This window comes from Danio aesculapii, chromosome 6, assembly GCF_903798145.1.
Source record: "Danio aesculapii chromosome 6, fDanAes4.1, whole genome shotgun sequence".
NCBI classification, from domain to species: domain Eukaryota; kingdom Metazoa; phylum Chordata; class Actinopteri; order Cypriniformes; family Danionidae; genus Danio; species Danio aesculapii.
The window spans coordinates 820,347-835,694 of NC_079440.1; the positions used below are offsets into that span (position 1 = coordinate 820,347).

The following is a 15,348-nucleotide window of genomic DNA, read 5'->3' on the forward strand; positions in this document are numbered from 1 at the left end:
AGTAGTCTTAGTAGTAGTATTAGTATTATTAACATTAGTAGTAGGAGTAGTTGTATTATAATAATAATAATAATAATAATAATAATAATAATAATAATAATAATAATAACAACAACAACAACAACAACAACAACAACAACAACAAACATTAGTAGTATTAGTATTATTATTATTAGTAGTAGTAGTAGTAGTAGTATAATAATAATAATAATAATAATAATAATAATAATAATAATAATAATAATAACTATTATTATTATACTACTACTACTACTACTACTACAACTACGAACAACAACAACAACAACAATTAACATTAGTAGTAGTAGTAGTAGTAGTATTAGTAGTAAGAGTAGTAGTAGTAGTAGTAAAATAATCATAATAATAATAATAATAATAATTAGTACTAGTAGTAGGAAGTATTATTATAATTTTTATTATTATTAGTTGTAGTAGTAGTAGTAGTATAATTATTTTATTAATTTTATTAATATTATTAGTAGTAGCTCTGTTATCAGCAACTGTTATCATCAACTCTGTTATCAGCTCTGTTATCGTCAACTATTATCTGTAATAGTAACACTGATCATTTCATTTTAATTATTAAAAACTGATTTAATCCAGTATTTCAGTCGGCCGTTCACACACAACTCATCTTTGCATCTAACATGAGATGCAGAGTTACCGTCTCATTTCTAGTTATCTCAAAATTCTTCAATCAGTCAGCATTTTCTAGATGAGCACATAATATAGTCATCTTTTCAGAAATAATGGGTCAAAATGAAATGAGGTGAAATAATCGTATGTCAAAAAATGAAACAAGATTATTTTGCTTAAGCCTGGACCCTTAAACGATATCATATCAATATTTGTGTCTAAAAATGAACAAAAAGTCTCAGGATTGGAAGAACAGAAGAGTGAGAAATAATCACAGAACTGTCATTTATAAGTGAACAGACCCTTAAATCTGTTATGAGAGCAATAGTATGGTTTGATTGATTGATCTGCAGTGCTGAACTGTGCTGCGGTTTATCAGTGTGTGTGTGTGTGTGTGTGTGTGTGTGCGTGTGTGTGTGTTTTCTGTATCGGTGTGTGTTTTGTGAACCCGCGAGCAAGCGTTCCTGAACACCCAACCGTCCTGTTGCCGTGGAAACCGTACAGACCCAGCAGCGGCTCCTCGGAGACACTGTTTGAGATGCAGGAGGAACACAAGACACAAATAAACTACAACTAATGTGTGTGACAGAGAGAAACTCTTTCAAACTAAACACACACACACACACACACACACACACACACACACACACACACACACACACACTGACGCTCTAGACTGAGGAGCAAAACACACACACATATCAGAATAATAATCATAATTTTAGACTCTGAACTCTGAAATAAAGTGTTTTAGGTGCAATTTATAAAAGATGCAATGCAAAAATATTAATCTGATTATTAATTTAAGTTAACTCTAGCATATACTGCCAATAATATACATGATGTATAATTTAATATTATAAAAACAAACAAATCAGTGTAATACTGTACTATTTGTCAAACGTTTTCAAAAGCTGAAGTCAAAAATATTATTCAAACGTTTCCCAAATGATGTTTAACAGCGCAGTGAATCTTCACAGCACTTCATTATTTTTTCTTCTGGAGAGTCTTATTTGTTTTATTTCGGCTAAAATAAAAGCAGTTTGGACATCACAGTGGCGCAGTGGGTAGCACAATCGCCTCACAGCAGGAAGGTCACTGGTTCAAGTCCCGACTGGGTCAGTGCATGTTCTCCCCGTGTTGGTGTGGGTTTCCTCCGGGTGCTCCGGTTTCCCCCAAAGTCCAAACACATGCGCTTTAGGGGAACTGATTAACTAAATTGCCCATAGTGTATGTGTGAATGCAAGAGTGTATGGATCTTTCCCAGTGTTAGGTTGTAGCTGGAAGGGCATCTGCTGCGTAAAACATGTTGGAACAACTTGGCGGTTCATTCCGCTGTGGCGACCCCTGATAAATAAAGGGACTAAGCCGAAAAGAAAATGAATGAATGAATAAAGCAGTCCTAATTGTTTTAAAGCCATTTTAAGGTTAATTATAACAAACCATCGTTATACAATGACTTGCCTAATTACCCTAACGTCAACCCAATTACCATAGTTAAGCCTTTAAATGTCACTAGGCTGAATACTAGTGTCTTGAAGAATATCTAGTCTATTATTATTTACTGTCATCATGACAAAGAGAAAATAAATCAGTTATTAGAGATGACAAACTCCAAATATGATGTTTAAAATCTGTTGAATTATTTTGACTCTGAAAACACTTTCACAGAAAAGGCTGATAGATTTGCCTTCAACTGTAATGTCATTATAGATGTGATCCACACACTGATGTTTCCACTTGTTTGATCTCGTTACAAGCAGAACGTACAACGCTAAAGAGTCTGTGTGTGTGTGTGTGTGTGTGTGTGTGTTGGGTTAACTGCTTTATAAATAGTCCCAGTGAAGGGATTTGTCTTGCTAATTAGTCTTTGCGCTGGTGTTTTCCACCGTCAGCTCTGTAAATGTCAGCAGCTCATTCAGTGTCTGCGCAGGTGAAACGCTTCGCTTTCATTCTCTGCTGTTTGTTGAACATCGCCGTCAAACGGATGAATCCAGCCCTTAATCTTTCACAATCAAACACACACACACACACACACACACTCTGATCACGGCGGAGAAACTGACAAACACCAGCATTTAAGTCCAATTAAACAGCGTGAGAGAAAACTGAAGGGCAGCACCGGGAGATTTAACACGCTCTCATCCTTACTAGTCAAATTACTCAACAAATAAAAAATAAATGCGAACAAAGAATCTATTGCGATCAAGAAAGAGCCTTTAAAAGGAGACCTATTATCCAAAACACTTTTATCAGTTGATGTGAGAATATATCCAGATTTGGATGTGATTAATCTTTGCCCAGTATTAATTATAATATAAAAAGGTTTTTATTAATTTGAAAGCTTTAATTACTAATAATTAATTGACAGAGGATTTTGTATTCCTACAATACATCTAAACTAACACCTAATATAGTCAAAAATCAACTACAGGACTGTTCTATAATCGGTTTTTGACTTGTATTTATAGATGTTAGATTTTATGTTGTTTGGACTTAAAGGCATTGTACACCTGGCAAAGGTCTTGTGGTCGATCCCAGTTGTAAAAGCAACACATAATAAAGCAAATTCTAGTTGATCGTGTGTAAAAGTGTCAGAAGGTGGATTTCTCTGCTGAATCATCTGTTGATCTGTATCCCAATCATCACCAATACTGCAGAAGACCTACTGGAACCCACATGGAGCCAAGATTCTCATAGAAATCAGTCAAGTTTGGTAAAGAAGAAATCATGGTTTGGGGTTGCATTCAGTATGGGGGCGTGTGAGAGATCTGCAGCATCAACAGCCTGAGGTATGAAGACATTTGTGCTGCCCATTACATTACAAACCACAGGAGAGGGACAATTCTCCAGCAGGATAGCGCTCCTTCTCATACTTCAGCCTCCACATCAAAGCTCCTGAAAGCAAAGAAGGTCAAGCTGCTCCAGGATTGGCCAACCCAGTCACCAGACATGAACATTATTGAGCACGTCTGGGGTAAGATGAAGGAGGAGGCGTTGAAGATGAACACAAAGAGTCTTGATGAACTCTGGGAGTCCTGCAAGAAGGCTTTCTTCACCATTCCAGATGACTTTATTAATCAGTGATTTGAGTCATGTCAGAGATGTATGGATGCAGTCCTCCAAGCTCATGATGGAGTCAGACACAATATTCATTCTGTTTCCACTGCAGCATGAGCACATATTCTATACTGGACATTATTGAAGGTTCAGTGAGCAGACTTTAGTCTAAGCAGAGTCAGACCTTACTGTCCTAATCAAATCAGTCAACATCAAAACATGATCAGATTATATTGTGCTCAAATAAGCCTCATCTAGAGGCCTTTACCTTCATATAAGACACTTCTGACACCAAATGATCAACTAGAAGTCCAGTTATGTTCCTAAAACTTGGATAGGCCACAAGACTTTTGTCAGGCAGTGTAGGAATGCAAAATCGAGTGTACATTTGTAACTATAGATGTCACTGATATCACATGTTTTTGCATCTTTTTTAATGTCGTTTTGACATCGAGGAGCCCCTGAAGAGGGATGATTCACACAAAAAGCGTATTTAGGAGTTTCTTTCTCTGAAAACCTAAAAGAAAATATTTTGAAGAATGCTGGAAACCTGTAACCATTGACTTCATAGTAGAATAAACAAATACTACACACAATCAATCATTCTAGTATCCAGCATTCTTCATTCTTCAGAACCGTCCCTTTAAATGAGCCTTCTTTCTCTACAAATTGAAGCACAGATGATCAAATGATGCTTGTAATGATGCTTAAACAGCAACCGACAGACAAATTAAATCAAAGATTCACTGAACATGTTTTAATGTCAGATCTGAACATCATTTTGTAGAATAATTACTGAAAATGTCCCCACAAGGTGAAAATATACTGGTTTTGCTATACTTGTGGGGACATTTGGTCACACACCTCAGTGACTCAACTTTGAGTGTGTGTGTGTGTGTGTGTGTGTGTGTGTTGTATTCCACACTGCTTTATTGCATTCCTGCATTGGGCTCTTACATGCTCTGTGTGCTACTACATAGATGTGTTGTCCGATTCTCTCTGTCTCGTGCTTAACCCAATCGACCAATCACTACAGACTCAATAAGAGCAGATTAGCTTCATGCAAAGGAGAGTAGGAGTGGTTAAGATAATTAGGTAAAAATAAATGCAAATTATAAGACAATGAAAGGGTTTTTAGACCTTGCATGCATATAAGACTGTTGTTGGAGACCCCCAAAATCAAATGATGACCTTTTATAACGCATAATAGGGGCTCTTTAGTATTTTTAGCCCGTGTGACTGCTATAATGACTTTAAAAGTTCCTTTGCTTCAAAAAAAAACAACAACGTTTAAGCAGCCAATGTTTAAGTGCGGATGTCCCCCCAAGTATGGCAATCCCAGAAAATGTATGACCCTGTGGGGACATTTTTTGGTCCCCATAAGGAAAACAACTCCTAAATCAATCAGAATTAAGCATTTAGAAAATGTAAAATAGGCCTCACGGTGGTGCAGTGGGCAGCATGATCGCCTCACAGCAAGAAGGTCGCTGGTTCGAACCTCGACTGGGTCAGTTGGTGTTTCTGTGTGCAGTTTGTATGTTCTCCCTGTGTTGGCATGGGTTTCCCCCACAGTCCAAACACATGCACTATAGGGGAATTGGGTAAGCTAAATTGTCCATAGTGTATGAGTGTGTATGGATGTTTCCCAGTGATGGGTTGCAGCTGGAAGGGCATCCGCTGCGTGAAACGTGTTGGATAAGTTGGCGGTTCATTCCGCTGTGGCAACCCCAGATTAATAAAGGGACTAAGCTAAAAAGAAAATGAATGAATGAATGAATGAATGAATGAATGAATGAATGAATGAAAGAAAATGTAGGGTTGAGTTTAGGGGGAGAGGAGAAAACATACAATTAGTACAGTAGAAACATCAATGCGTCTATGTTAAGTCCCCATAAAGATAGCCATATGTGTCTGTGTGTGTGTTTGGGTGTATGTTTGTGCGTACGCCTGTGTGTGCGCATGTGTGAGGTCTCAATCTCCATGGCAATAACATCTGCTGTGGCTCGTAATTGAAAGCAAGGAGAAAAAATAGAACAAAGAAATTGGGAAAGAAAAATCAAGCAGATCAAGAAAGACGAGCGAACACGAGGCTGTTAATGATGGATGAGGCACACAGATGGAGAAACGACTTCACACACACACTCCATCAACAAACACACACACACCATCAACAAACAAACACAGACTCCATCAACACACACACACACACAGTCTGAAGATCAGCCTATCCAGACTACAGGATCAAGTGTAGCGTTTCTGCAGCAGCACAACACACACACACACACACACACACACACACACACCAGAACTGCGGGTATATTTCAGGCATTGTTCTACTGAAACTGGAATGATATATAATAAATGTATAATAAACTGAACCCATTATTGATGGATGTTTCTGATTCTGTTGCTAACTGCTGTTTAAGTTATTGGCAAACGTTTAAAACAGTAACAGAGTGGACATTTTTCCATCATTAGATGCAGATGCTAACCTCAGAGCAGACTCCACATGGTAGGGCTGTACGATTCAGGGAAAATATCGAACTGTGGTTTTTTTGACAGATATTATGATTTCGATGTGATTTTCGATTTAATTTTGTAGTCGAGCTTCAGCTCAATTGGTATCGTAAGCTTCTTACTGCTACTCTTGAAGTTTGCAGACGACACCATACTTATCGGCCTCATTCAGGACGGTGACGAGTCTGCTTACAGACAGGAGGTTAAGGAGTTGGCTGTCTGGTGTAGCCACAACAACCTGGAGCTCAACACGCTCAAAACAGTGGAGATGATAGTGGACTTCAGGAGAAACCCCCCTGCTCTCCCCCCACTGAGCATCATGGACAGCATTGTGGCAGCAGTGGAGTCATTCAGGTTCCTGGGCACCACCATCTCTCAGGACCTGAAGTGGGACACTCACATTGACTCCATTGTCAAAGAGGCTGTACTTTCTTCGTCAGCTGAGGAAGTTTAACCTCCCAAAGGAGCTGCTGAAACAGTTCTACACCTCCATCATTGAATCAGTCATCTCCACATCAATAACTGTCTGGTTTAGCTCAGCTACTAAATACGACCTCCAAAGACTACGTCGAATAGTTTGGACTGCTGAGCGAATCACCGATACAACCCTTCCTACTCCCCAAGAACTGTACTTATCCAGAGCGAGCAGAAGGGCTGCCAAAATCACTCTGGACTCCTCACACCCAGCACACTGCCTCTTTGAACTTTGACCTTCTGGTGGACGCTACAGAGCACTGCGCACCAGAACAGCCCGACACAGAAACAGTTTCTTCCCTCAGGCAATCCATCTCATGAACACTTGATGATAATAACTGTGGAACCAACATCACTACTGCTATACACTTTTATACACATATACACTTATTTAACAACACACTTTACATGCCAATTTGCACATAACAGCTGCACATATAATGTTGTATATAGTAATAAACACTTGCATACGCTTGTCAATCTGTATATTTGCACTCACTACTTACTTCTATTGTTTAAAATATATTTATGATCTGTTTTTTGTCCTGTCTCTGTAATTCTGCTGCACTGTAGAAGCTCTGTCACCAAAACAAATTTCTCATATGTGTGAACATACCTGGCAATAAAGCTCTTTCTGATTCTGATTCTGAAATGCAGAGAGTGTTGGGTAAAAAAAAGCAGCTGAAAAGATGTGGAGAACATGCAAACTCTACACAGAAACACCAACTGACCCAGCAGGGACTCGAACTAGCAACTTTCTTGCTGTGAGACCATCTAAACCTATATTTGACTTGTTTATTTTAATATCATTAAATAAATAAATGACTTAAACAGATCATAAAAATAGTATTTATTCTAGGGAGCTGTTATAATGGTAACACACATCATTAAATCAATCGCAATACTTAATCTCGAATATAATTTTCCAGTATTGTGCAGAACTAATGGTGACTTGTTTTCTTGTGAGACACAGAGACTCTGATCTGAATCTTCTCCATAAACACAAGACGACGATACTGAGAGAAGCAGGAGTCAGAGAGACTCACTCAGCCACGAACACTGATGAAAAGGGTTTGTGTTTGTCTTGGCGTTGAGTGTTTGTTTGTCATTTAGTAATTCGATGTTAAAGCTGAAGTCGGATGTTAATTATATCTGGTCTCGTCTCAGTGAATCTCAGCGATGCTGTTAACATGACATTTAGCTGATAAACACACACTGATCACAGCCGCTCCTTCACCTCGGAGAACAGTGACAACAAACATTATTCAAATCTCTCACAATATCTAGCGTCCTCACACACCTCAGTAAACTGATGACTTGTGGGGACATTACATAGGTTTCCACTGTTTTTATACTGCACAAACTGATTTAGATTGCCTAGTTGCTGAAATGTCCTGTTTGGTTGCCAAATGTGTTGCTAGGTGGCTGATATGGAATCTGAATGGTCTCCATGGTATTGCTAGGTAGTTGCTAAGATGTCCTGTTTGGTTGCCAGGCTGTTGCTAGTGTTTTCTGAATAGTTTTAGGGTGTTCTGGGTGGTTTTTAAGGTGTTACTAGGTGGCTATGTAATCTGAATGGTTTCCATGGTATTGCTGGGTAGTTGCCAAGATGTCCTGTTTGGTTGCCAGGCTGTTGCTAGTGTTTTCGGAATAGTTTTAGGGTGTTCTGGATGGTTTTTAAGGTGTTGCTAGGTGGCTATGTAATCTGAATGGTTTCCATGGTGTTTCTAGCCAGTTTTAAAATGTCCTGTTTGGTTGACAAGGTGTTGCTAAGATGTACTGTTGGTTGCCAGGGTGTTGCTTGGTGGCTGATATGGAATCTGAATGGTTTCCATAGTATTGCTAGGTAGTTGCTAAGATGACATGTTTGGTTGACAATGTTGCTAGGGTGACAGTGCTACTAGGGTGTTCTGAGTGGTTGCCAAGGTGTTGATAAGAGGCTGATATTGAATATGGATGGTTTTCATGGTACCGCTAGGGTCTGGGGTCTTCTGGATGGTAGTCAAGGTGTTGCTAGGTGGTTGATATGGATTCTGAATGCTTTCCATGGTGTTACTAGGCAGTTGCTAAGATGTCATGTTTGGTTGATGGTGTTACTAGGGTGTTTTGAATGGTTGTAACAATTTTCTGAATAGTTTTAGGGATTTTCTAGGGGGTTCTGAGTGGTTGCCAATGTGTTGCTAGGCGGTCAATTTGTAATCTGAATGGTTGCCAGGGTGCGGCTAGGTGGATTATAGGAGATCTGAATGGTTTCCATGGTGTTAATATGTAGTTGGTAAGATGTCCTTTTTGGTTGACAGGGTGTTGCTAGTGTTTTCAGAACAATTTGCATGGTGCTACTAGGGTGTTTTGAATGGTTGTCAAGGTATTGCTAGGTGGCTATGGAATCGGAATGGTTTCCTTGGTGTTGCTAGGTAGTTGCTAAAATGTCATGTTTAGTTTCTGATTAGTTTTAGGGTGTTTCAAGGGTGTTCTGGGTGGTTGTCAGGGTGTTATTAGGGGGCTGATATGGAATCTGAATGGTTCCCATGGTGTTGCTAAGCAGTTCTAAAATGACCTGTTTGGTTGACAGGGTGTTGCTAGTGTTTTCTGAACAGTTTTTATGGTGTCACTAGGGTGTTCCAAATCGCTGCCAAGGTGTTGCTAGGTGGTCTATTGGGGAACTCAAATGGTTTCCATAATGTTTTTATGTAGTTGGTGAGATGTCATGTTTGCTTGACAATGTTGCTAGGGTTTTCCGAATAGTTTTAAGATGTTACTAGGGTGTTCTGAATGGTTGCCAAGGTGTTGCTAGGTGACTATGGAATCTGAATTTCCATGGTGTTGCTAGCCTATTTTTAAATGTCCTGTTTGGTAGACAGGGTGTTGCTAGTATTTTTTCAATAATTTTAGGGTGTTACTAGGGTGTTCTGAATGGTTTCCAGGGTGTTGCTAGGTAGATTACATTTGCATGGTGTTAATATGTAGCTGCTAATATGTCCTGTTTGGTTGACAGGGTGTTGCTAGGGTTTTCTGAACACTTATGATGTTACTAGGGTTTTATGGATGGTTGCCATGGTGTTGCTAGGTGGCTGATATGGAATCTAAATGGTTTCCATGGTGTTGCTAGGCAGTTATTAAGCGATTTTATGTGGTTGACGGTGTTGCTAGGGTTTTCTGAACATTTTTAGGGTGTTACTAGTGTTTTCTGAATAGTTACCAAGGTGTTGCTAGGTGGCTGATATGGAATCTAAATGGTTTCCATGGTGTTGCTAGGCAGTTATAAAACGTTTTTGTGAGGTTGGCAGGGTGGTGCTAAAGTTTTCTGAATACTTTTAGGGTGCTACTAAGGTGTTCTGAATGGTTGCCAAGGTGCTTCTAGGAGGTTAATAGGGGATCTGAATTGTTTCATAATGTTATGTATATATTATATGTTAAATATCTTTTGGTGCCCGTGTGTTGCTAGGGTTTTTGGAACAGATTTATGGTGTTGCTAGGGCACTGTATTCTGAATGATTTCTGAGATGTTGCTGGGAGGTTTGTAAAGTGTTCTGAGTATTTCTATATAATTACTAGGGTGTTCTGAGTGGTGATCAGGGTGTTTTCAGTTCATTACTAGACTGTCCTGAAAAAAAAATGATCTAATCACTGCATTTGACCAGGTTTTCATTCATGCAGACTGTCACGATAGTGCTTGAATGAATTCCTCCATCTAGTGTCATCTTCAGTTTATAAGCTGACAGTCTGAGCTGAGCTGACGGAGACGGTTTCAGCAGACACATGAAACACAGAGAGACTGGCTGATCATAAGCTTCATTCCAGCACACAAACACCGTCTGACAGCCGGACAAACACCTGAGCGACTCTTCAGAGCTGCTCTGATCTTAATAAAGGACGTCTGACATTTAGAGACATTATTCACTGCCAGAGCTGAAGAAACACACAGCACGAGGAGAAGAATAAAACTGAGAGAGAGAGAGAGAGAGAGAGAGACGGGTCATGATATCATCTCAGCACATATAAACACTGCTGATTGAAGAGGTCCAGCATCAGGACTGAACACTAAACCCACTCTCTGAACACTAGCGGTGTTTTCAGGTAAAGATGCAAATTAGATTGAGACACAATATGGCATTAATCATTAGTGAATAATTAAGCATTTCCATCCAATGAGAAACAGAAGAGAAACTCCTCGGTTCAGACGAAATGCTGTGTAAGATGATCACTGAGGAGACTGAAGGCTGACATTCAGATTCCTGCTCCATCATAACACACATTATGAGTACAGAGAAGACTTAAGAAGAGAATATCCAGCTGTAATATCTCACACACGCTGTAATTATTTTCTCAACTTCAGAGTGAAAACACACAGACTGAAGCGAACGCCTCCGCCGCTGATTTATCATTATATTCCGTCATTATACTTTCATCACAGTTGATGGTTCATTATTATTCACAGTTATGCTGAAAGTCACCCTGGAAAAGAGAAAATGTTCATCTCTGCAGCAGAGCAACCCGTGTGCGCACATTAATCCTCACACACACACACACACACACACACACACACACACGCGCACACACACACACACACACGCACACACACGCACACACGCACACACACGCACACACACGCACGCACACGCACGCACACGCACACACACGCGCACACACACATACACGCACACACGCACGCACACACACGCGCAATTAACATGGAGGGAATGTGAAATATTGATTTTAGAGCAATGAAATTTCACCAACCAGTGCACCAATGTGGAAATTAACATGCTCTGCTGCTGAAATAATTTTCTCCCCAAATTATATTCTGGATTCAGGTTTTTTTCCTAAGTTTTTTTGTTATCATCTGCTTTAATATTTTAATTACTTCATGTATGAGTTCTAGGAAATCCAATGCAAATTTCCCATTTTTTAAATCATTGTTTTAAATCATAGTTGTTTCTCCTCATTGTTTGAATTTTTAAATCTGTTTTAATATTTTAATCATATTTTTTGGAATTAAAATGTTTGTTTATTTAATCCTCTGAGATCGCCAGATCAAACCAGCGTATTTTTTTCTTATCAGAGCAAAAGACAGTAAGTGCGCACTCACACTTTGCTATTCGAACCATGCTCAGGCCTGTTTCCTGGTTCGTTTGACAAGTGTGTGCACTCTGAATTGGGCTCAGGTGCGGTTCAGTTGGCCAGCCCTGGCCCAGTTGGAAGAGGTGTGCCAGAGCTCGGTTCGGTCAGGCTTTGGCATTGTACGCTTGTAGTGCGAGTGCACACTACAAACTGAAGACACGACGTCACTTTAAGGGACGGTTTGATGTGGATTTATTAATCATTCTTACTGTTCAATGAACACGAACTGTCGTAGATCAAGATGCAAACCCCTCACTTCACGACAGCTGCACCTTCAGCAAACCTCCTAACTCCTGCAGCATGAGGACTTTATGAACATTTATGAGCGTCAAAAACGGTGGATCTGTTCAGCAAAATATTTGACTGTTCCAAACCACTAAAAATAATACAAAACAATATAACTAAAGAAATCTCCACTGTGCGGAGCAGGAGCGCTTCCCTTCTGTTCATCTGAACCGTCGCCTGAAGGCCGGATTGTGAAGAGAAGTGACGAAACAAATCCCACAGAGCCTTTATCTTAATTTCATTATTGCCAAATATCCGCCTTATTTAGAATTAATTTTAATTTAATTTGTCCGGGAGACTTAGCCTTTAAATTGGCCAACACATCAATAAAACTAAGTGTATGTACCTAGGCCTATTTAGAGTGCTGAGATGTTACAGAGGACTTACTTTATTTCTTTGTTCCAACTTACAAGTGGCCTATAGCTGGGGCCAGACAGAATCTAAGAAAATCTGCGGATTTATGCAGAATGGTTTTAGGAGCATCATAACTAAAAACCTAATATATGAAATGAAAAGTAATACATTTTTACCTGTATTTAATGTTTACAATGCAAATCCAATTAGATCCACTTTAATTGGTAAACAAAAACAAAAAAAGTCTCATATCTACCAAAAGTCTGAAAATATGACTTTACAAATAATATTGTAAAAAAATCATATGAATATTTTCATATTGGTCAGTAATTTTATTGAAATTAATTTAAAAACTGAATAAATATAAGTTTACACACATTTACACAAGTAAATAAACAGAATTAATGATGGGCTAAAAATCTGCAGATTCCGGTGTGTTCAGATTTTGTGTGGGCCTACCTAAAGCTAGAGCCAGACGGAATCTGCGGACATTCTTGCTATTTCTGCACAGAATTTTGTTGAAAATCTGCGGAATTGTGCAGAAGGATTTTGGGAGCATCATAACTAAAACCCTAATATATGAAATAAAAAGTAATACCTTTTTAACTTGTATTTAATGTTTACAATGCAAATCCAAATAAATTTCCACTTTATTTAATAAACAAAGCAAGTCTCTCAAATAATCTCTCTATTAAAAGACAGAAAATATGACTTTACAAACTGTATTTTAAATAAATCAAAAATATTTTCATATTAGTCAATAATATTAATTTAAACTGAATAAACATAAATTTACACAAGTAAATAAACAGAAATAATGATGGGCTAAAAATCTGCAGAATTCTGTGTGTGCAGATTCCGTGTGGGCCTACCTTTAGGCTATGTTTGTTATGAATAAATTATGCTAAGATGCATATAAATGACTCATTCTTGAAAAAGGTAAAGAGCTGTGTGCATGTGCACATTAGATTAATGTCGGGCTGTAAACGGGTTCGGGCTTTTAAAAAGCTGTCAATCAAAATGTACTTGTCGGGCTCAGGCTCTATCAGGCCTAACTTCTATAGCCCGATTATAACTCTAGTGAGAGTACACCCTAAGAACACTCTGTTGACTTTGGTCACACAGATAAATGTTATACACCATTCAAATCTGTTAGGAGTCTACTTTTTTTACAATAACAAAGCATTCTGCAAAATAAGGAAAATAAACTGTGCAATATTCATTTGTCTCTCCACGACCCGTTTTGAGAATCACATCACTAAAAATGAACTGAAACTCAGGCATGAGTATATATATCAGACAGACAGCTTGAAGTGTCTACTTTATGCAGCTAAAGTGTCTAATGCAGCGAGTGCATGTTGAAAAGAAATATTGTTTGATAAAGTAATCAGTATGAAACCAACACCATGTCTAGTGTGTTGACCCCAGAGGGTTATTTCAGATCATAAATCATGAAGTTTAGTAAAACTTGGAAATACAAATTTCCCCTTTTTCCTCATTACCCAAATTAGGTTTAAGACAGTTTTAACAGCTTAATTACATTAAAATAATCAGAAAAGAGAATTAAATGATTCAATTAATTTTTGTTCAGTATTTTCTAAATTAAGACATTTTGTTAAAACTGGTCTTGTCTTATTTTCCAGGTTGTTATGAAGGCTTTTAAGTGTGTCTTTCAATGGCTAAATTCAATTAAAACAACCAGAAAGCATACTTCATTTAATACTTAACTTTTAAAATTGACATTTCATTTTTTCTAACAAGAATTACAAAATAATTCAACAATTTGTCAAGTTAAAGCAACTTATTATGACAGGTTGCCATTGATACCTTTGAATACGCATCTTATAGGGCCCTGAGAAACCTCATGCAGCAATATAACAGTGTGTGTGTGTGTGTGTGTGTGTGTGTGTGTGTGTGTGTGTGTGTGTGTGTGCACACGTTTTTTGGTTCTGTGAAAGGATATGGGCTGGACACCATGCGGATGCACCAGCTGCGAGGAAAAGTGGTCTGTTTGAGGCAGAAGAAAACAATGGGCATCAGTTCTGGATACGGGACCACCAGAGTGCCAAACCCACTGCTGATATCATCAGCCTCATCCTCAGGCCCCGCCTCCTCCGGCTCCACAGGCTCCGCCTCTTCAATAAGCCCATCCCAGCCCGGAGCAGCACACAGCTCACCCTGAGGCTCAGCCCCCACTGCAGAAGGCCCCTCCTCCTCTGATGTCATGGCTCTGGACACACCTACAACAAACAAGAGATGATTAATGAAGGAGTAAAAGTTTAAAGGAGAAGATGAAAATTCTGGGGTGAGGTTTCTGTAAATGAGTTATTTCTGCATGCATTTATTTAGTCCTAAGTTTGTGGAGCAGTTGGTAACTGAGTGAATATAGATTAATATAAACAGAGTGAATATTGAGATCAATATAGACAGGGCTATTCAATTGGCGGCCCACGGGCCGAACCCAGCCCCTGAGGTAATTTCTTCCGGCCCTCCAATAAGTGTGACCAAAACATCAAAAATAAAATTAGTTCAGTCAAAAAACGTCCGCTATAGTTATGAAGTGACGTGTGTCTGTTCAATACAGCTGCAGTTAAAGGCTGCGCAGAGCGGGAGTCACCTGACGTTAAGGAGTGGCGTGAGCAGCTGAAAACATTTGGATATGTTTGTAGAAAATACCTTTTGTATACACTGATATTGTTAATAGGGATGCAATGATTAGTCGATTTCACTATTAACTGGGCTTTAATTCATCACGGTTAATTAATTGTAAAGGCTTCTCAATGCTGCGTTTCTGTTACACAGAATAAAACTGCTGCTATTAAATAAAGTTATGCCACCTGTGTGCTGGTTTAAAGTTCTGAGCTTATACACCGAGGCTAA

At 38.8% G+C, this 15,348-nt stretch overlaps 1 protein-coding gene across 1 annotated transcript in view; it reads right to left on the bottom strand.

Annotated features, from left to right (window-relative positions):
* Window positions 1-14,520, bottom strand: part of LOC130230273 (voltage-dependent T-type calcium channel subunit alpha-1I-like) — a 91,993-nt gene extending 77,473 nt beyond the window's left edge. The window contains exon 1 of the mRNA XM_056459222.1: window positions 14,432-14,520. Within this exon, the coding sequence (XP_056315197.1) occupies window positions 14,432-14,505 (74 nt within the window). The 5' untranslated portion in view covers window positions 14,506-14,520. The remainder of the gene's footprint in view (window positions 1-14,431) is intronic.
* Between the last annotated feature and the right edge of the window lie 828 nt (window positions 14,521-15,348).